Source organism: Oncorhynchus keta, chromosome 19 (genome assembly GCF_023373465.1).
Source record: "Oncorhynchus keta strain PuntledgeMale-10-30-2019 chromosome 19, Oket_V2, whole genome shotgun sequence".
NCBI classification, from domain to species: Eukaryota; Metazoa; Chordata; class Actinopteri; order Salmoniformes; family Salmonidae; genus Oncorhynchus; species Oncorhynchus keta.
The window spans coordinates 76,130,078-76,153,233 of NC_068439.1; the positions used below are offsets into that span (position 1 = coordinate 76,130,078).

At 42.3% G+C, this 23,156-nt stretch overlaps 1 protein-coding gene across 1 annotated transcript; it reads left to right on the top strand.

Moving 5' to 3' along the window:
- The first annotated feature begins 428 nt into the window (after window positions 1-428).
- On the top strand, window positions 429-1,237 carry LOC127909067 (hepatitis A virus cellular receptor 1-like). The gene is made up of 2 exons (XM_052468966.1): window positions 429-435; window positions 549-1,237. The coding sequence occupies exons 1-2, from the start codon at window positions 429-431 to the stop codon at window positions 1,235-1,237; spliced, it is 696 nt and encodes a 231-aa protein (XP_052324926.1).
- The last annotated feature ends 21,919 nt before the right edge of the window (window positions 1,238-23,156 follow it).

The following is a 23,156-nucleotide window of genomic DNA, read 5'->3' on the forward strand; positions in this document are numbered from 1 at the left end:
CCATTCCATTTTAGGCACTTATCAATGCCCAAATCTGTCATTTTCAACCCTTATATAGGTACGAGTGTAAATCACTACGGCATTCATATTTCGAGCCATTGTAATTGTAAAATCTTGTCCCATGTACATTGTGTAATTTACAGATGGTCCCTAACTAGCACCATAGGGATATCCAAAGTCAATCCAAAGGCAATTTACCACAGGCATTATTATCGGGTCATGTATAGCTGCACTACGAATTGATGATTATTTGTGGGCATGTGCGCAGGAGTGAATCAAACCAAACCTTAATTTACATTGTGATGCAGTCATCACCACAAATCTCACACAACTCAGTTTGGGACGAGACTGACTTTATGACCAAAACTATCCTATTTAACCTTTGTAGTCAATTTTGACAGTATAACAAATGTTTCTGACTCATATCGATGCCACGTAGGCTGATTTCTGAATGAGCAGCTGTTTTTTAGGGGCAGTGGCTCTTTAAAGACAAACATGTGCATCCATTCTGGACAACCTTTATTTGATCCTTTACCCCTCTCACACAGACCTGCCCACCAACCTGCCCACCTACCTGCCAACAGACCTGCCCACCTACCTGCCCACCTACCTGCCAACAGACCTGCCCACCTACCTGCCAACAGACCTGCCCACCTACCTGCCCACCTACCTGCCAACATACCTGCCCACCTACCTGCCCACCTACCTGCCAACAGACCTGCCCACCTACCTGCCCACCTACCTGCCAACAGACCTGCCCACCTACCTGCCAACAGACCTGCCCACCTACCTGCCAACAGACCTGCCCACCTACCTGCCCACCTACCTGCCAACCTACCTGCCCACCTACCTGCCCACCAATCTGCCCACCTACCTGCCAACAGACCTGCCCACCTACCTGCCCACCTACCTGCCAACAGACCTGCCCACCTACCTGCCCACCAACCTGCCCACCTACCTGCCAACAGACCTGCCCACCTACCTGCCCACCTACCTGCCAACAGACCTGCCCACCTACCTGCCCACCAACCTGCCCACCTACCTGCCAACAGACCTGCCCACCTACCTGCCCACCTACCTGCCAACAGACCTGCCCACCTACCTGCCCACCAACCTGCCCACCTACCTGCCAACAGACCTGCCCACCTACCTGCCAACAGACCTGCCCACCTACCTGCCAACAGACCTAACAACAGACCTAACAACAGACCTGCCCACCTACCTGCCCACCTACTAAGTAGTTTTGTGTTCAACATACCTAGTTTTGTGTTCACCTACCTGCCAACAGACCTAACAACAGACCAGCTAACAGCCAACTAAGTACAGACCTAACAACAGACCAGCTAACAGCCAACTGAGGACATAAGAACATATAGCCTTCAGTGAATATCACTTCATACTTTAAGTTAGTAATTGTTTTGAAAATTAGAGTTCCCACATTACCACGTGTGCTGAGCTAAAACGTTCCTCAATGTCCTTGTTCTAATCCAACAGTGGGCAGGCACTGGGCAAGATGCCCATTTGATCTGTGTGCTTTCGAGAGGGTGCCTTGGGTCTGATCCTGAAATGATGTTATTGTCTGCATCTGCTCTCACATTAAGTGAAGGTTCTTGGTTCTTAGTTTTGTGTTCAGGTTAATCTCTAAGTAGTTTTGTGTTCAGGTTAATCTCTAAGTAGTTTTGTGTTCAGGTTAATCTCTAAGTAGTTTTGTGTTCAGGTTAATCTCTAAGTAGTTTTGTGTTCAGGTTAATCTCTAAGTAGTTTTGTGTTCAGGTTAATCTCTAAGTAGTTTTGTGTTCAGGTTAATCTCTAAGTAGTTTTGTGTTCAGGTTAATCTCTAAGTAGTTTTGTGTTCAGGTTAATCTCTAAGTAGTTTTGTGTTCAGGTTAATCTCTAAGTAGTTTTGTGTTCAGGTTAATCTCTAAGTAGTTTTGTGTTCAGGTTAATCTCTAAGTAGTTTTGTGTTCAGGTTAATCTCTAAGTAGTTTTGTGTTCAGGTTAATCTCTAAGTAGTTTTGTGTTCAGGTTAATCTCTAGTTTTGTAGTTTTGTGTTCAGGTTAATCTCTAAGTAGTTTTGTGTTCAGGTTAATCTCTAAGTAGTTTTGTGTTCAGGTTAATCTCTAAGTAGTTTTGTGTTCAGGTTAATCTCTAAGTAGTTTTGTGTTCAGGTTAATCTCTAAGTAGTTTTGTGTTCAGGTTAATCTCTAAGTAGTTTTGTGTTCAGGTTAATCTCTAAGTAGTTTTGTGTTCAGGTTAATCTCTAAGTAGTTTTGTGTTCAGGTTAATCTCTAAGTAGTTTTGTGTTCAGGTTAATCTCTAAGTAGTTTTGTGTTCAGGTTAATCTCTAAGTAGTTTTGTGTTCAGGTTAATCTCTAAGTAGTTTTGTGTTCAGGTTAATCTCTAAGTAGTTTTGTGTTCAGGTTAATCTCTAAGTAGTTTTGTGTTCAGGTTAATCTCTAAGTAGTTTTGTGTTCAGGTTAATCTCTAAGTAGTTTTGTGTTCAGGTTAATCTCTAAGTAGTTTTGTGTTCAGGTTAATCTCTAGTTTTGTGTTCAGGTTAATCTCTAAGTAGTTTTGTGTTCAGGTTAATCTCTAAGTAGTTTTGTGTTCAGGTTAATCTCTAAGTAGTTTTGTGTTCAGGTTAATCTCTAAGTAGTTTTGTGTTCAGGTTAATCTCTAAGTAGTTTTGTGTTCAGGTTAATCTCTAAGTAGTTTTGTGTTCAGGTTAATCTCTAAGTAGTTTTGTGTTCAGGTTAATCTCTAAGTAGTTTTGTGTTCAGGTTAATCTCTAAGTAGTTTTGTGTTCAGGTTAATCTCTAAGTAGTTTTGTGTTCAGGTTAATCTCTAAGTAGTTTTGTGTTCAGGTTAATCTCTAAGTAGTTTTGTGTTCAGGTTAATCTCTAAGTAGTTTTGTGTTCAGGTTAATCTCTAAGTAGTTTTGTGTTCAGGTTAATCTCTAAGTAGTTTTGTGTTCAGGTTAATCTCTAAGTAGTTTTGTGTTCAGGTTAATCTCTAAGTAGTTTTGTGTTCAGGTTAATCTCTAAGTAGTTTTGTGTTCAGGTTAATCTCTAAGTAGTTTTGTGTTCAGGTTAATCTCTAAGTAGTTTTGTGTTCAGGTTAATCTCTAAGTAGTTTTGTGTTCAGGTTAATCTCTAAGTAGTTTTGTGTTCAGGTTAATCTCTAAGTAGTTTTGTGTTCAGGTTAATCTCTAAGTAGTTTTGTGTTCAGGTTAATCTCTAAGTAGTTTTGTGTTCAGGTTAATCTCTAAGTAGTTTTGTGTTCAGGTTAATCTCTAACCTGAGAAAAACATAATGTGTTGCTCTTACATTCAAGTCTTACGGGAGATTGAAGATTTTTTTTAACACCTTTACATTTATTCAGCTTTTAAAGGCAACGTGTTGCCATGGAAACACACATAACATAACTGTTAGTCATATGTCATTGTGAGCATCTATTTTTCCTTCCATTATTAATGACCCCCCCCACACACAGACAAATACAAAAGCTTAAAATACGGATAATATCACCTGTCTCCCTTTGAGATGTTACTAATCTGTGTCTTTGTGTCCCCTAAATAATACCCTGCTAACCTGTTAACTTTTAAAGCCTTCACTATAACAAAAGCACTCACCGTTGCCTGTCAAGCCCGAAAAAGTATAACCAATACTCTTTAACAACATACATTTTTTATGTATCACTATTGAGTGTCGCATGATTTAATATGGCACTTACAGACAGACATTTAAGACAGGGGGATCAAACATGTTATGTTGTAGATTAATCTAGCTCCCTTTTTTATTTTTTATCTACCTAGGCAAGTCAGTTAAGAACAAATTCTTATTTTCAATGACAGCCTAGGAACAGTGGGTTAACTGCCTGTTCAGGGGCAGAATGACAGATTTCTACCTTCCGGTTACTAGTCCAACGCTCTAACCACTAGGCCACCATGCCGCCCCACCCTTTGGTGAAGTCTTATAGATGTGTAGACATCTATAATGTGCAGTACAGCAGTTCCAGTGTAACCATTTACGTTACACATCAGTGTATAAGCATTTACAAATAAATTTAAAGGATTACAGTACTACTGAGTATAGAACGTCTTAATGACTGCATGTCTATGCTAAGAAGGAGGCTACTGGATTTATCCATAGCATCTGTCTCGAAGTGGTTATATGTAGTTCAAATACAGCTTGGAAGAATGTGACATTTAGATTGATTTCAAAGCTCAACAGAGACGCCCCATCTCTCCAAACAGTCCCAATCGACATCTATCCTGCTGGCCCATCTGTCAAGAGACAGGCGGGGCCCGCAAGCTGCTCAGAAATGCCATCATACCAGTATTGTTGTACAAAGGCAACAGAGATGATAACTATATAGAATAGAACCAGTTGAAAACTACATTTGACTTGAAAGCGTATACCTTCAATCCTGCAGGGGACTAGAAGGATTTTCAAGGACAATTTATTTATAAATGCTGTTTTCTCAGGGCATTATGGAGTCTGATCACACATAGGCCACCATATGTGAATAGCTCTTCATTATTCGCCATGTAAACTATTTTATGTACGGTGGCTCAGTTAGTAGAGCATGGCACTTACAACGCCAGAGTTGTGAGTTTGATTCCCCTGGGGGACCAGTACAAATAATGTATGCACTCACTACTGTAAGTCAGTTTGGACAACAGCATCTGCTAAATGACTAAACATTTAAATGTATACATTTTAGGACCTCCTCAGCCAATAGTCAATGCTCCTTAAAGGTGTCCTAAAATGTACACCATGCAAGTGCTCTTGGCTAACATAACACACAAATGACTCCCACCCCTTCAGGCAAAACAAAGACCTAAAATAGTGTTACTCAACTTGTAATAAGTTGTAGATAATGTTGTCACATTTCTTTCTTTTTAATTTTCTTACATCTCATGGTAATTTGTCAGTGTTTATGTTGCATGCTGAGCCACAAGCTTGCATAGGGTTTTAGGGGATGCAAATAAACTTGGCCTCAGGATTTCAATTTCAAATTAGAGCTAGTGCAATGGATAACATCCACACTAGATTTGGTTCATAATTACCTCGGTGAGGAGACGCTGCAGGCTTTTTCAGGACAAACCATATTGTTTGGAACACTATTTTTATTTCATTTAAGAGTTATTTGAGAATGAACGCGATTGGAGAAAAAATGTTGAAGAAAGTAAAATAAACTGTAATTTGTGGATTGGTGATGAATGAAGGATTATATATTTTGTGACCGACGCCCAGGACATTTCTTTGAATGCCGACATTATGCTATGCAGTAAGTTCAATATCTTCAATAGTAATACTGCACTTGGTGGGTGAGTATGTTTGTGGTGTATGTTATCATGAAGTCAACTCAGATCTGTTGTAAGTCGTGTCCATTATAACACAGTCTAGTGAACAAAACTATTATTGTGTGAAAACATGCATAACTCATGGATGTCCTCTATATCCTGAAAATATATTACATTTGACCAACTTAAACAGCTATCATAGAATGGAGGGATGTATGATTGATGAGTTCTTGCACAGAAAAGAAAGAGGGTAGCGAAGAGAGATACTTCTAGAACCACTGTGCTAGTCATGGTGCAGAACTCGAAACATATTGAGAAACCTGTTAAACTCACAATTTCGATTAAGCCATTTGTCTTTTTATCATTTGCTTGGCTGACTTGAGTGACTGGAGCCTACCCCCTGATGATAGCGGTCCCTGGGACCATCGTAGTTGACAGGGGAGAAGATGCCCAGATTTATTTTCAGCTTCGACTTCATGTTAAAGCCAGTACAGTGACAGTCACTTCAGCACAACCTCGCTCCACCTTTATTACCGGGAGCACTAAAGCGTGTTGTTAATCTGCATGGTTCTGTGATGATTCTATCAGAAGGTTGATCAAACGTTACAGGAACTGGACGAGTCTGGTCTACTATGGCTGTGTTTACATAGGTAGCCTAATTCTGATCCTCATCTGATTTGTCAAAATACAAATTCATGGAAAAAGACCAGAATTGGGCTTTTTCGGACAGAAAGCTGGTCAGTCTCAAATATAATTTATGTTGTGGTTGTCTCTAGACATGAGCAAAATATACACTGCATTGCCAAAAGTATGTGGACACCCCCTCAAATTAGTGGATTCAGCTATTTCAGCCACACCAGTTGCTGACAGGTGTATAAAAGGAATAATGGTCTGGGTCTGTTTTTCATGGTTCGGGCTAGGCCCCTTAGTTCCATACAATGACATTCTAGACGATTCTATGCATCCAACTTTGTGGCAATAGTTTGGGGAAGGCCCTTTCCTGTTTCAGCATGACAATGAACCCGTGCAATAAGCAAGGTCCATACAGAAATGGTTTATCTGGCATTATGTGGGCAATTTACAAGAACTATGTTTTTGACTCGTTTCAGGAAACTAGGTGTATGTCGCGTGTCACTACTTCACAGAAGAAGCATTTGAATGTACATTATGTATTTTTATCAAAATGCATTTTTTTGCCAGAAATGCCTTCTGGAACATGTGAACTTTTATGTGCCTTAATAACAAACTTGTATGCCATCTGTAAATATGAATAAAATTGTTAAATTAAGAGCCTAGTTGGTTTAGCCACGGAAAAAGTCTGGGAACCTTCTCACTACCCATGATTGGCTGAGATAATGGCTGGGCTGGACATGCTGAGAGATGAGTTTGGATTGGTCCGCCATGCAGCATGCTTCTGTCTATAACATGAGCTGCTCAGTATGTGTAGGTAATCCTTTCCAATGTGGCTTTTTGGAAAGATATCACGACAAATTGTGATAATGTTGCTAATGCTCTCCACTTTCTGGAGGACTGAGTTTTAAAATCAGTGGAATGGCCAGTGGAAGCAGAGTAGGATGTTTTCATAACAACAACATCACGTTTGATGTCGGACGACAATAGAATGTTCATGATGTCACTGCGACAACTGTCTACAGACATGTCAATAGAATGTTCATGATGTCACTGCGACAACTGTCTACAGACATGTCAATAGAATGTTCATGATGTCACTGCGACAACTGTCTACAGACATGTCGATAGACGTAGTATAAACCAGATTTTAGTCTTGACATTTTTGGTTGTTTAGTACACTACCGTACTCACTCTGTTTAGCACATGGCCTCACATGTGAATCCTTAAAGAGATGAGTAGGGCTAACTCCTAAGAGGGTGTGAACAATGCTGAATGGGTGTAGACAAAGAAGAGCTCTCCAGTAGGTGTACCTAAACATTCAAGGTCCGTTTTTCAAAAGTGAGGTTACAAGTTTATGAACTTTAAAAGCAGAATTACGTTCCCTTTGTTCCTCAACTGTAGTGTATGATATAACATGTTATATCTTTTATCCAATGTCTACTTTTATCCAATGTCTACTTTTATCCAATGTCAAATACACCACTTCAAAATTTGCTACATAAAACCGAGTTGAGCCGGTCGGTCACATTTATCATTCCTAATGGTATTGATCAGGTGTAGGTTTATTTATGGTTTGGATTCTGTTTGGGCTTTACATAAAACTAACAGCATGCCACTGTTAATGTTATCTCATGTCCTACGCTTTATGATGTCATCTGGCCTTTGCAAAAGAGTTGATCATATAATTGTATGGTATGCTTGGATTCATATAATCACCCACCTATGAGCTATTATTACAGTACAACAAATACTAAAAATTCAGATATACATAACACTGATGTAGAGAAGTCGAAAATACTTTTATAGGCCCAGAGGTGGTCCAGTTTTACGAAATTATTCTGACTGGTGTAAAGATCCACCTGATCTTCTTTTCCAACAAACAAATGAAGAAGACATTCATTTTGTTTTGGACGCCTTTTTCCTTCCAACAAAGCTGCACCTATCTAAACAGGCCCACATTTATGGAATCTATTTTAGGAATAGTGCCATTCCTCCTCATCATATGTAACGCTTGGCTAGTGCAGGGTTGAGACTTCACTCTGTGAGGGGGCTCTGAGGAGGAGGAATGACTATGTTACTAATATGAATTCTGTAAACTGGGGCCTGTCTGAATCCGAATATAGTGTTGATGTTGTGCAGACACCATCTGGTTTGGAGGTCAAGACGGAGACTACAGGGAAGAATCCTAGGCCCCTTCCTGCATCCTGGGAGCAGAGTCGTGTGTGTACATTTATATGTGGTATGTTGTTTATCAACAGGAAAAGTTCTAAAATAGCTGGAGTGTGTCTTTAAGGTCTCTTTTGAGAGGATGAGATCGGTTGCGCTTAGCTGGCCACGTCAATTTAACTAATTCCAGGAAGTTTAGGATTAGTGCCGGTAGCCTATATTTAGCTAGCACGCTGCGCATCACTCTAGTCTCCACTCTATATATAGGCGACTGTGTACACCATCGCTTTGGAATTTGCATTCCTTTCTTCCTGGGAAGGAGAGGCTGACCAAAACGCAGCGTGGTTATAGTTCATGGTGATTTAATAATGTAACTCAAACATGAACAGGATACAAAACAATAAACGTGAAAACCGTAACAGTCCTAACGAGTGCATAAAACATAAAGACAGGAAACAATCACCCACAAAATACCCAAAGAATATGGCTGCCTAAATATGGTTCCCAATCAGAGACAATGATAAACACCTGCCTCTGATTGAGAACCACTCAAGGCAACCATAGACTTTCCTAGACAACTAAACTGAACACAACCCCAATAATCTAATAAACCCCTAGACAAGACAAAACACATAAATCACCCATATCACACCCTGGCCTAACCAAAATAATAAAGAAAACAAAGATAACTAAGGCCAGGGCGTGACACCCACATAGGAATTGGCCAGTGAATTATATATTTTTCCTTCTCTTTGCAGATCATGTTCAATTCAGCAAATCCTCGGCTCTTGCAATTATTTTTGCATTTATAGACGAGAGAAAGTGCTATACCATCCGTGCAAGATAAAACTTGATACATATTTCAACGTGTTCTCTGCAACATTCATCTCATCGCCATTTAATGTGCTCAATTTTGAAATAATTCTACGAAAGCCAAGAGTTTTGTGAGCGGCATATACAGTCAATGAACATAAACGGGACGATTGTGAGGGTTGTCTAGCTGTCTGTCGCCTTTTGAGTTACTCTCTCGCTTCGAGAACAGAGGACATTTCTTTCATTTCACATCATACAGAAAATAGGGAGTGATCCCAACTCACTCAGGTGTGACAACGTGATTGAGACTTCTCCTCCAATAGCTGTGCCTCAGTGGAGGAGGGGCCACGAGGGGCTAATTCAAAATCTTCCCTCATCGTTTGTGCTGACGCGAAAGGGAGAGGTGGCTACGATTCGTACAACAAGTAGGTAATCCTGTAAAATGAACAGTGAAATGATTCATTCATTTTTTTTGTGACACATTTTTTGCTTGGATCAACAGCACCTCAGGTCCCTTGAGTAAAGCGTATGGAAATGTGTCTGGTCCATGTGAAATGCTTATCTGTTTCAGTTTATACCAGAGTATCTGAAAACTCGGCTAAACTACAGTGATCAATGAATTGACAAAAACTTATTTTATATAAACCAGGGACTACAGTGACGCCTCTTGCACTGAGATGCAGTGCCTTAGACCGCTGTGCCACTCGGAAGCTCCTGTAAGAAATGTGTAATACGATAGCTTTAGCTGTGGAAGGAAAGATTCTGTCTTCATGTGAAATCAAACATTTGGAGAATGAAATACAAGCTGTGTTAGATGGTTCCCTCCACCCTCTCCCCTTCAAATCAAATCAAATGTATTTGTCACATACACATTGTTAGCAGATGTTAATGCGAGTGTAGCGAAATGCTTGTGCTTCTAGTTCCGACAATGCAGTAATAACCAACAAGTAATCTAACTAACAATTCCTAAACTACTGTCTTATAGACAGTGTAAGGGGATAAAGAATATGTACATAAGGATATATGAATGAGTGATGGTACAGAGCAGCATAGGCAAGATACAGTAGATGGTATCATATACAGTATATACATATAAGATGAGTATGTAAACAAAGTGGCATAGTTAAAGTGGCTAGTGATACATGTATAACATAAGGATGCAGTCGATGATATAGAGTACAGTATATACGTATGCATATGAGATGAATAATGTAGGGTAAGTAACCTTATATAAGGTAGCATTGTTTAAAGTGGCTAGTGATATATTTACATCATTCCCATCAATTCCCATTATTAAAGTGGCTGGAGTTGAGTCAGTGTCAGTGTGTTGGCAGCGGCCACTCAATGTTAGTGGTGGCTGTTTAACAGTCTGATGGCCTTGAGATAGAAGCTATTTTTCAGTCTCTCTGTCCCAGCTTTGATGCACCTGTACTGACCTCGCCTTCTGGATGATAGCGGGGTGAACAGGCAGTGGCTCGGGTGGTTGATGTCCTTGATGATCTTTATGGCCTTCCTCTAACATCGGGTGGTGTAGGTGTCCTGGAGGGCAGGTAGTTTGCCCCCGGTGATGCGTTGTGCAGACCTCACTACCCTCTGGAGAGCCTTACGGTTGAGGGTGGAACAGTTGCCGTACCAGGCGGTGATACAGCCCGCCAGGATGCTCTCGATTGTGCATCTGTAGAAGTTTGTGAGTGCTTTTGGTGACAAGCCGAATTTCTTCAGCCTCCTGAGGTTGAAGAGGCGCTGCTGCGCCTTCTTCACAATGCTGTCTGTGTGAGTGGACCAATTCAGTTTGTCTGTGATGTGTATGCCGAGGAACTTAAAACTTGCTACCCTCTCCACTACTGTTCCATCGATGTGGATAGGGGGGTGTTCCCTCTGCTGTTTCCTGAAGTCCACAATCATCTCCTTAGTTTTGTTGACGTTGAGTGTGAGGTTATTTTCCTGACACCACACTCCGAGGGCCCTCACCTCCTCCCTGTAGGCCGTCTCGTCGTTGTTGGTAATCAAGCCTACCACTGTTGTGTCGTCCGCAAACTTGATGATTGAGTTGGAGGCGTGCGTGGCCACGCAGTCGTGGGTGAACAGGGAGTACAGGAGAGGGCTCAGAACGCACCCTAGTGTTGAGGATCAGAGGGGAGGAGATGTTGTTACCTACCCTCACCACCTGGGGGCGGCCCGTCAGGAAGTCCAGTACCCAGTTGCACAGGGCGGGGTCGAGACCCAGGGTCTCGAGCTTGATGACGAGCTTGGAGGGTACTATGGTGTTGAATGCCGAGCTGTAGTCGATGAACAGCATTCTCACATAGGTATTCCTCTTGTCCAGATGGGTTAGGGCAGTGTGCAGTGTGGTTGAGATTGCATCGTGTGTGGACCTATTTGGGCGGTAAGCAAATTGGAGTGGGTCTAGGGTGTCAGGTAGGGTGGAGGTGATATGGTCCTTGACTAGTCTCTCAAAGCACTTCATGATGACGGAAGTGAGTGCTACGGGCGGTAGTCGTTTAGCTCAGTTACCTTAGCTTTCTTGGGAACAGGAACAATGGTGGCCCTCTTGAAGCATGTGGGAACAGCAGACTGGTATAGGGATTGATTGAATATGTCCGTAAACACACCGGCCAGCTGGTCTGCGCATGCTCTGAGGGCGCGGCTGGGTATGCCGTCTGGGCCTGCAGCCTTGCGAGGGTTAACACGTCTAAATGTCTTACTCACCTCGGCTGCAGTGAAGGAGAGACCGCATGTTTTCGTTGCAGGCCGTGTCAGTGGCACTGTATTGTCCTCAAAGCGGGCAAAAAAGTTATTTAGTCTGCCTGGGAGCAAGACATCCTGGTCCGTGACTGGGCTGGATTTCTTCCTGTAGTCCGTGATTGACTGTAGACCCTGCCACATGCCTCTTGTGTCTGAGCCATTGAATTGAGATTCTACTTTGTCTCTGTACTGACGCTTAGCTTGTTTGATAGCCTTGCGGAGGGAATAGCTGCACTGTTTGTATTCGGTCATGTTACCAGACACCTTGCCCTGATTAAAAGCAGTGGTTCGCGCTTTCAGTTTCACGCGAATGCTGCCATCAATCCACGGTTTCTGGTTAGGGAATGTTTTAATCGTTGCTATGGGAACGACATCTTCAACGCACGTTCTAATGAACTCGCACACCGAATCAGCGTATTCGTCAATGTTGTTATCTGACGCAATACGAAACATATTCCAGTCCACGTGCTGGAAGCAGTCTTGGAGTGTGGAGTCAGCTTGGTCGGACCAGCGTTGGACAGACCTCAGCGTGGGAGCCTCTAGTTTTAGTTTCTGTCTGTAGGCAGGGATCAGCAAAATGGAGTCGTGGTCAGCTTTTCCGAAAGGGGGGCGGGGCAGGGCCTTATATGCGTTGCGGAAGTTAGAGTAACAATGATCCAAGGTTTTTCCACCCCTGGTTGCGCAATCGATATGCTGATAAAATTTAGGGAGTCTTGTTTTCAGATTTGCCTTGTTAAAATCCCCAGCTACAATGAATGCAGCCTCCGGATAAATGGTTTCCAGTTTGCAAAGAGTTAAATAAAGTTTGTTCAGAGCCATCGATGTGTCTGCTTGGGGGGGGTGTATACGGCTGTGATTATAATCAAAGAGAATTCTCTTGGTAGATAATGCGGTCTACATTTGATTGTGAGGAATTCTAAATGACTCGTTAGTCATAAGGCATACGCCCCCGCCCCTCTTCTTACCAGAAAGGTGTTTGTTTCTGTCGGCGCGATGCGTGAAGAAACCAGCTGGCTGCACCGCTTCGGATTACGTCTCTCCAGTGAGCCATGTTTCCAGGAAGCACAGAACGTTACAGTCTCTGATGTCCCTCTGGAATGCTACCCTTGCTCGGATTTCATCAACCTTGTTGTCTAGAGACTGGACATTGGCAAGAAGAATGCTAGGGAATGGTGCACGGTGTGCTCGTCTCCGGAGTCTGACCAGAAGACCACCGTGATTCCCTCTTTTCCGGAGTCGTTTTTTTGGGTCGCTGCATGCGATCCATTCCGTTGTCCTGTTTGTAAGGCAGAACACAGGATCCGCGTCGCGAAAAACATATTCTTGGTCGTACTGATGGTGAGTTGACGCTGATCTTATATTCAGTAGTTCTTCTCGACTGTATGTAATGAAACCTAAGATGACCTGGGGTACTAATGTAAGAAATAACACGTAAAAAAAAACAAAAAACTGCATAGTTTCCTAGGAACGCGAAGCGAGGCGGCCATCTCTGTCGGCGCCGGAGTGCGTGGTAAGTTATTCAACCATCCATGTTCTCCCTCCCTGAAAACAACTCGGGTGTCTGTCTTACAAAGCTTTGTCCTGGAGCAATTTGACATTTCTTAGATATGCCCATGTCTAGTGGAGACTCCCTGTCACGTATTGTATTGGTTTTACAGATAGAATCGAAACACAGGGGGACTGGTTAAAGGACTAACATGAGTTCACTATTTTACAACTTGATGTTAGACTACTCACCCTGAAAGTAGTCTATAGGCCAGAAGAAACTATAATGGTTCAGTTATCTTTAAACAGTTATCTCTACACACTTCAACATTAGCCACCACAAGCTAACAATCAATAGAAGTAATGGGGGCATGTAAGCATTCCACATTTAAATAACATCAAACCAAATATGGAGTTGATTTGAATTGATTTCAGGTGATTTTAACTATCTTTTTTTTAAAAACATGCTCACATACCCCAATCAATTCCATTACAAACCATTAATACATCATCTATCACAGTTTTGGTTTGGTGACATCCACATGGAAGTGACTGGAGTTTATGTATATAATAACGTTTTACTTGAGCCCCGATCATGGAAGAAATATGAATGTGTCTGGGAAACTTCGTGTCCCATGTTGTGTAATGCTTAAGTAGGCTGTATTTAAAACTACCGAGCTGAAACGCTAACTTGAAATACACTGAACCAACAAAATACTGGAACGAGGGAACGTCCTCTTTGTCTGTTGATTTTCAAAAAGAGTTATGTGCTCTATTCAATCAGATCCACTTTAGCCAACATCCGCAAAGCGGAGCTGTCAAATCCACAAGTGGCTCCTTGCATTATACCTAAAGCGGACATTGGCTGCATGGAGTCGGATTATTCATCATTATTCAGTCATTATTTTGTTCAGTGATTTTCACTTTGAGTCTAATTATTTCATTATTTCTGAACTTCTATCGTGAGTGGGACAGGTGTGGCTTTCGTGACAACAATCAAGAGCAGCCACTCACCAATTTGACAGCTCCAACACAGTTACACCTCCCGACACATCAGCTATGCGGGTGCTGGCTATCACCAGTTAAAGCTTGATCTGATTGAATCTAGGCCCATGGTTGTTCCTCAATTGATCTTTCCTTGATTCTTCACACCCTCTCTCCTCGCCTTCATCTTAAAATGCATTGGATGTCCAAGGGGAGGGTTAGAAATGGAGGTGGAGAGCTTGGGCTTTTTCCTCCATACGGTTAGAGATGGAGGTGGAGAGCTTGGGCTTTTTCCTCCATACGGTTAGAGATGGAGGTGGGTAGAGAGGACATGAGAAATCGAATAGAGACAAATTGAGAAGAGCCCTCGTTTTATGATAAAATGTGCCCGAGTAGCCGCTCAGACACTCTCTTCTCTCACCTCCGCGTCCTGCCGTCGTCAATACATTTTACGAGTGCAATGAAGGACGACCGTTTTTTACAGAGTGTTGTAATAATTAAAGCTGTTTATCATTGTTAATGACCGACCCTGTGGAAATGAATGTGTGAACCATACGCCTACAGCCCATTCACACGATAACATTTTCAATCACTTAGATTTACTCGCCTTATAACGTTCGCAGAATGCACCGGCCATGTTTTACCACAGCTAATGAGGTATGTAACAATGGCCGATAGTGTTTCACATTCATAAAGCCCTTTATGAATTAACTAGTATTGTCTTTGTCTCCTAAACTGCCATGTTCCTTCCTGTCTACACTACAGTGAACATACTGTATCTAAAACGTAACAGGTGAGAAGCCTCCACTTCTTTTTTACTAAACTAAGACGCTTTTCTCCTCCTCTTAGCATGGATATCCTTTCTCTGATGTGTCTCTGACAGCCATGATGACTTTTGATTGTGCGACCAATCAAAGACTGGGAATTGCGAGCTGCAGCTGTTAGGGCCAACTATGATGACACCCGAGAGTGACAGTCCAAATGTGGGCCTGGTGTCCGTATCCCCGTACACCCCTCTACTTCTTCTGCAAATTACCCGGTGACTGGCACGCATCTGTGACATGTCCCCATCACTTCCTGGTGCCTCTCTTTCATTGGCTCAAGTGGGAAGGGGTGGAAATGGGGGGACAAGAATGATGGGACGAATTGCTCCATGTCAAGGAATGAAAACTACCGCGCCTCCCCGAGTTAATCTCATCAGAGACGGCACGTGTCGAGCAAACACCAGGCGAAGAGCAGCGGGCCATCGCCCTGGCAACCGTTGCTGGGGCAGTTGGTCAGTCGTCCAAGCCTTGGGCGCATTGACTGAGCCCATCGCTGTTTCTAGCTTGTTTGAATTCACTGGGAGACTGCATGCATGCGTGTGTGTGTGTGTGTGTGTGTGGGTTAATTACTCATTAGCTGTCAGAGATAGCATAGGATGAATGGACGTCTTTGTAGAGTCAGATGGGTTTGGGAGCATCCTGCAATATTACCTGTCCAAAACGAGCTCACTGACCTCTCCTTATGCTTGCCAGATTAGGGAGAAGAGTGTCTAATTGGTGCACTAATTGGAAAATAACTAATTAGAAAAGATCATTGGAATTTGCACGGCAAAGCTTGCTTTTATGTCGTCGAAATCTGATAATGTTTGAAATTGTCCAAGTACACCCTGTTCTTGATAAGTACACCCTGTTCTCAATAATTACACCCTGTTCTTGATAAGTCCACCCTGTTCTCGATAAGTACACCCTGTTCTTGATACGTACACCCTGTTATTGATACGTACACCCTGTTCTTGATACGTACACCCTGTTCTTGATACGTACACCCTGTTCTTGATAAGTACACCCTGTTCTTGATACGTACACCCTGTTCTTGATAAGTACACCCTGTTCTTGATACGTACACCCTGTTCTTGATACGTACACCCTGTTCTTGATACGTACACCCTGTTCTTGATATGTACACCCTGTACTTGACAAGTACACCCTGTTCTTGATACGTACACCCTTTTCTTGATAAGTACACCCTGTTCTTGATACATACACCCTGTTCTTGATACGTACACCCTGTTCTTGATAAGTACACCCTGTTCTTGATAAGTACACCCTGTTCTTGATACGTACACCCTGTTCTTGATACGTACACCCTGTTCTTGATAAGTACACCCTGTTCTCGATAAGTACACCCTGTTCTTGATACGTACACCCTGTTCTTGATACGTACACCCTGTTCTTGATAAGTAGACCCTGTTCTTGATAAGTACACCCTGTTCTCGATAAGTACACCCTGTTCTTGATACGTACACCCTGTTCTTGATACGTACACCCTGTTCTTGATACGTACACCCTGTTCTCGATAAGTACACCCTGTTTTCGATAAGTACACCCTGTTCTCGATAAGTACACCCTGTTCTTGATACGTACACCCTGTTCTTGATAAGTACACCCTGTTCTTGATACGTACACCCTGTTCTTGATACGTACACCCTGTTCTCGATAAGTACACCCTGTTCTTGATAAGTACACCCTGTTCTCGATAAGTACACCCTGTTCTCGATAAGTACACCCTGGTCTTGATACGTACACCCTGTTCTCGATAAGTACACCCTGTTCTCGATAAGTACACCCTGTTCTCGATAAGTACACCCTGTTCTTGATACGTACACCCTGTTCTTGATAAGTACACCCTGTTATTGATAAGTACACCCTGTTCTTGATACGTACACCCTGTTCTTGATAAGTACACCCTGTTCTCGATAAGTACACCCTGTTCTCGATAAGTACACCCTGGTCTTGATACGTACACCCTGTTCTCGATAAGTACACCCTGTTCTCGATAAGTACACCCTGTTCTCGATAAGTACACCCTGTTCTCGATAAGTACACCCTGGTCTTGATACGTACACCCTGTTCTCGATAAGTACACCCTGTTCTCGATAAGTACACCCTGTTCTCGATAAGTACACCCTGTTCCTGATACGTACACCCTGTTCTTGATAAGTACACCCTGTTATTGATAAGTACACCCTGTTCTTGATACGTACACCCTGTTCTTGATAAGTACACCCTGTTCTCAATAAGTACACCCTGTTCTTGATAAGTACACCCTGTTCTCGATAAGTACACCCTGTTCTTGATACATACACCCTGTTCTTGATACGTACACCCTGTTCTTGATACGTACACCCTGTTCTCGATAAGTACACCCTGTTCTCGATAAGTACACCCTGTTCTCAATAAGTACACCCTGTTCTTGATACGTACACCCTGTTCTTGATACATACACCCTGTTCTTGATAAATACACCCTGTTCTTGAAGAGATCACACCCTGTTCTTGATAAGTACACCCTGTTATTGATAAGTACACCCTGTTCTTGATACGTATCCCTGTTCTTGATAAGTACACCCTTTCTTGATACGTTCCCTGTTCTTGATAAGTACACCCTGTTCTTGATTAACCCTGTTCTTGAATACACCCTGTTCTTGATAAGTACACCCTGTTCTCGAAAAGTACACCAAATGTTCTCGATAAGTACACCCTGGCTTAATTTCTCTTGATACGTACACCCTGTTCTCGATAAGTACACCCTGTTCTCGATAAGTACACCCTGTTCTCGATAAGTACACCCTGTTCTCGATAAGTACACCCTGGTCTTGATACGTACACCCTGTTCTCGATAAGTACACCCTGTTCTCGATAAGTACACCCTGTTCTCGATAAGTACACCCTGTTCTTGATACGTACACCCTGTTCTTGATAAGTACACCCTGTTATTGATAAGTACACCCTGTTCTTGATACATACACCCTGTTCTTGATAAGTACACCCTGTTCTCAATAAGTACACCCTGTTCTTGATAAGTACACCCTGTTCTTGATAAGTACACCCTGTTCTCGATAAGTACACCCTGTTCTTGATACATACACCCTGTTCTTGATACGTACACCCTGTTCTTGATACGTACACCCTGTTCTCGATAAGTACACCCTGTTCTCGATAAGTACACCCTGTTCTCAATAAGTACACCCTGTTCTTGATACGTACACCCTGTTCTTGATACATACACCCTGTTCTTGATAAGTACACCCTGTTCTTGATACGTACACCCTGTTCTTGATAAGTACACCCTGTTATTGATAAGTACACCCTGTTCTTGATACGTACACCCTGTTCTTGATAAGTACACCCTGTTCTTGATACGTACACCCTGTTCTTGATAAGTACACCCTGTTCTTGATACGTACACCCTGTTCTTGATACGTACACCCTGTTCTTGATAAGTAGACCCTGTTCTTGATAAGTACACCCTGTTCTTGATACGTACACCCTGTTCTTGATAAGTACACCCTGTTCTTGATATGTACACCCTGTTCCTGATACATACACCCTGTTATTGATACGTACACCCTGTTCTTGATAAGTACAGTACATGTGGTTAATAGAAACAAAAAAGTAGGCTGGCAGCTTCCTGCTCACAAGTGTCAATGTCAAGTCATTCAACCAGTAGCAGTCATATGTGGTGGGAAAAATATATACAAAACATGGAAGAGATCACTACCAACTGAGCCAGAGTATTAAATGCAGTTATTGAGGATTTCAGCATCATTACATAATTTCCATTTGAATTTCCATGTTCTTCAAATAAACAGAATATTAAAGAATACATCCATAAAGAGAGGGAAAGAAAAACAAATGTAAAGGCTCTGTCTTTGCATGTGTGATTTCATTGTAATGTGCTTAATTTCAACACATTTCAGTTGCCATCTGTTTCATTTTTGGTCAATCACTGGGGAAAGTGAAGGAGCCAGCACCATCTTGGAGAATGCATAATGAAGGGTGTGGCAGGAGGCCAGTTTCACAGGTGAACTATGTGACAATGTGATGTGGGGGCTTCATCCCAGCTGTTTCCGTAAAATGCACCATGGTTGTATTCATTAGTACACACCGTACCAAAATATTTTAAAACAATGTACAATGGAATATGAAAAGGACATTTCTTGTTGGACAATTTCAGGTAGTCCCTCCCTGTTTCAGTTATTATCCATCCTTATTCCCATCAGATAATGCCCCTGTTTGGATACTTGTAAAATACATGATTCTTCTTACTTTTCTCTAGGTGTAACAGTATAACTTTAGACCGTCCCCTCGCCCATACCCGGGCGCGAACCAGGGACCCTCTGCACAAATCAACAACAGTCACCCTCGAAGCATCGTTACCCATCGCTCCACAAAAGCCACGGCCCTAACAGAGCAAGGGGAACCAATACTTCAAAATCTCAGAGCAAGTGACGTCACCAATTGAAACGCTGTTTAGCGCGCACCACCGCTAACTAAGCTAGCCGTTTCACATCCGTTACATAGGTAATCATTGATTGAATAGGTGAAAGCAACGTTTCAACGACACTCCATTCAAATGATGCAGATGTCACTGTGAATATGCACTGTTTGCTTGAAACCTGGATTGATTGTGATGCAGCATCTTACAATGGAATCATAAGGGAAAGGCATTTGAATTATATTGATATGATCATGCTCATGATATATGATTCTTTGTACATACAGTATCTCTAATTGAAATGAATGGAGAAGACAGGTGGAAGTGAAATGGGGAGGAAGGAATAGACATGGCATGTTTAAGTGTCCTGACTCCTGACAACGCCCCAACTTGACTATGTCATTAAAAAATGTCACACCTTGTCCGTTAGCTGGACGTTTGTATGAGATGCTATGTTAATTAGCAATTTGATGATGTTTTATGACACAGTCTAAACCAAAGCTATTTTAATCATCTTCAATTTATGCTTACTTAGCACTCACGTCGTCGACCTTCTCTTATAGGGACATTCTTCAATTAACAGAGCCAGTTAACCACTTGTGATGGACACATTAAATATGATTGCCTGTAAATTATTATCGGTTGCTAATGTGGAAGGGAACAAAAGAGGACTGAATTGCACCAAATGGCACACATACATCATAAAATCTCACAGGCTTAATTTATGCCCAAATGTCCATGTTAAAATTATTGCTTTTTCTAAAATGGCCATCATCAACCCACCTTTGTAATAGCCAGTGAAGGTGAATCAGTGATTTGGTGTTTTGTTAAAGTACCAGTAAGACCTTCCCTCTTCCTTCTGCCACCAGTCATTACTCACAAACATTTGGTCCAATCAATTTCTTGGCTCTTGTTTCAGTGTCAGTTACAACATGCAAGTATTACGCAAGAAAGAGCATTTGATATGGAAAAAAATGACGTGTGTTCACTATAGGTTGACTGAACTACATAATTACATGACTAAAACACTTATTACTATTGTCACATGCTAGATCTGTTTCATCTCTATTCCAGCCTCTAAGATAGAAGAAAAAATGAATACTTTATTGTCCATTGCCTCTTTTCAACCCAACCCACCAAACACTGTACCCACCTATCAATTCACTTCATTGGTCCACCTCTACATCTCATTGGTCCACCTCTGCACCTCATTGGTCCACCTCTACATCTCATTGGTCCACCTCTGCACCTCATTGGTCCACCTCTACACCTCATTGGTCCACCTCTACATCTCATTGGTCCACCTCTGCACCTCATTGGTCCACCTCTACATCTCATTGGTCCACCTCTACACCTCATTAGTCCACCCCTACTCCTCATTGGTCCACCTCTACACCTCATTGGTCCACCTCTACACCTCATTAGTCCACCCCTACTCCTCATTGGTCCACCTCTACTCCTCATTGGTCCACCTCTACACCTCATTGGTCCACCTCTACAACTCATTGGTCCACCTCTACACCTCATTGGTCCACCTCTACACCTCATTGGTCCACCTCTTCTCCTCATTGGTCCACCTCTACTCCTCATTGGTCCACCTCTACTCTTCATTGGTCCACCTCTACTCCTCATTGGTCCACCTCTACACCTCATTGGTCCACCTCTACTCTTCATTGGTCCACCTCTACTCCTCATTGGTCCACCTCTACACCTCATTGGTCCACCTCTACTCTTCATTGGTCCACCTCTACTCCTCATTGGTCCACCTCTACACCTCATTGGTCCACCTCTACTCTTCATTGGTCCACCTCTACTCCTCATTGGTCCACCTCTACTCCTCATTGGTCCACCTCTACTCTTCATTGGTCCACCTCTACTCTTCATTGGTCCAACTCTACACCTCATTAGTCCACCTCTACTCCTCATTGGTCCACCTCTACTCTTCATTGGTCCACCTCTACTCCTCGTTGGTCCACCTCTACACCTTAAGGGGCTTCAGCCCAGCTACATCTACTCATCATTATACATGAAACCTACCGAACCCTGAAAGAGTACTATCACTGTCGCCTGTACAGACGCATCTTCGCCGCTTGAATCCTCCTGTATCCATCACCTTATTAACAACCCTCCTTTGTTTTCTCCTTTTATTCAAGGCCATGTTGCCTCGACTCTTTGCTTTAATGTCTTTCTCTATCAAATATACCTCCTTATAACCCCAACCTCCTGCAATCTGCTTCAAAAATAAATGTTATCCTTCCTCTCAGGGAAAATAACGTCCCCCATAATTTTTTTTAGAGGTTGGTTGTGCCATGGCAACCGAGATTAAATGTTTTTTATTGACTCATTTGCAAGTAAATTAGCTTGTGTTCTGGAGGCCCGTGAGCAATCTATTTTAGTTCTCCCTCCCACAAACACGGGCCGTCAACTCATATTTCCACCATCTTAATTATTGTTTGTCACCTGACCTGCCACCGTGGAAACTGTTGCCGTCAATTAACCGTCAACTGTTTTGGCGGCACACCTCATCGACTTGTGCCCAAGGTCTGATAGCAGGTGAAATTTCTGCTGTCGCTCTTCAATAAATATGCTTATTTATTATTCAGAGACCTCTTTGACTTGGCAATGTATGACTGCAGGGCCCTCGCGCTATAACAAAGGGATTGGGTGATGACTGCACGATTTGGAGTCATTTGCAACTAGTTAGCAACTATAGCTATATGCCCTACAGGTAATCTTCAATGATTTGAGCTACCAACAAATAAGAGAAATCTTTATAAAACTAGAGAAAAAGAGCTATCTTAGAAACCTTAACATACATTTTTTTGTCCCTGACAAATGTTAGATTAGAGAGAAAGCAAAGACATTTTCTGATATATTTGTGAGTTAGTAAAAAATGTTACTGGTGGATTAATAATATACAAAGGGGTTGACTAAATTGTCACACTTTTTCAAACAATATTAATCAAACCCTTATGTGCCAGCAAATGTTGTTTCAGGGCCTGTCTTTCTAATGGTGCAGATCTATCAGGATCAAAGCACCGATATGAGTGTGAAATACAAACACATAGTGTCCCGGATCCCTCCAGAACTGTGTCATTATGCACACCTGGTCCCCATTTCCCTGATTGGGACTGTAGAAATGTACCTTTTGGTTTCCATTGGGCTGTCAATTATTGTTACAATGTCCGTTGGTCGTGTGAGTACCTGCGCTGTGTTGTTTTGGCTTTCCTGACACTTGTATTGTGCAGATTCTTACTGGTTTCGCCCCGGTGTATGGGGTGGTAGGTAGCCTAGTGGTTGGAGCGTTGGATTAGTAACCGAAAGGTTACAACATCAAATCCCCAAGCTGACGGGGTAAAAAAATCTGTCATTCTGCCCCTGAACAAGGCAGTTAACCCATTATTCCTAGGCTGTCATTGAAAATAAGAACTTGTTCTTAACTGACTAGCCTAGTTATATAAAATAAAAATGTATTTGAGGTACTCCTCACTCTTTTTTGGGGGGTTTCAACCCTGTCTTTTGTGTACGTGTTTGTCTGGTTTTGTTTGTTTTTCGTCCCTGTGCAGCTACATGGCACGCTGTAATTTGGGTCAATAAAAACCTCTATTACACATTCCTGCACCTGTTTCCCGACCCATTTATACCAACGTGACACATAGCTATGGTGATTATAATTCTACTCCCTACTAGTGATGGGCAGTTCACAAACGATTCCTTCTTTTTGAACGACTCTTTTTACTGACTCGAGAGTCATGTTTAG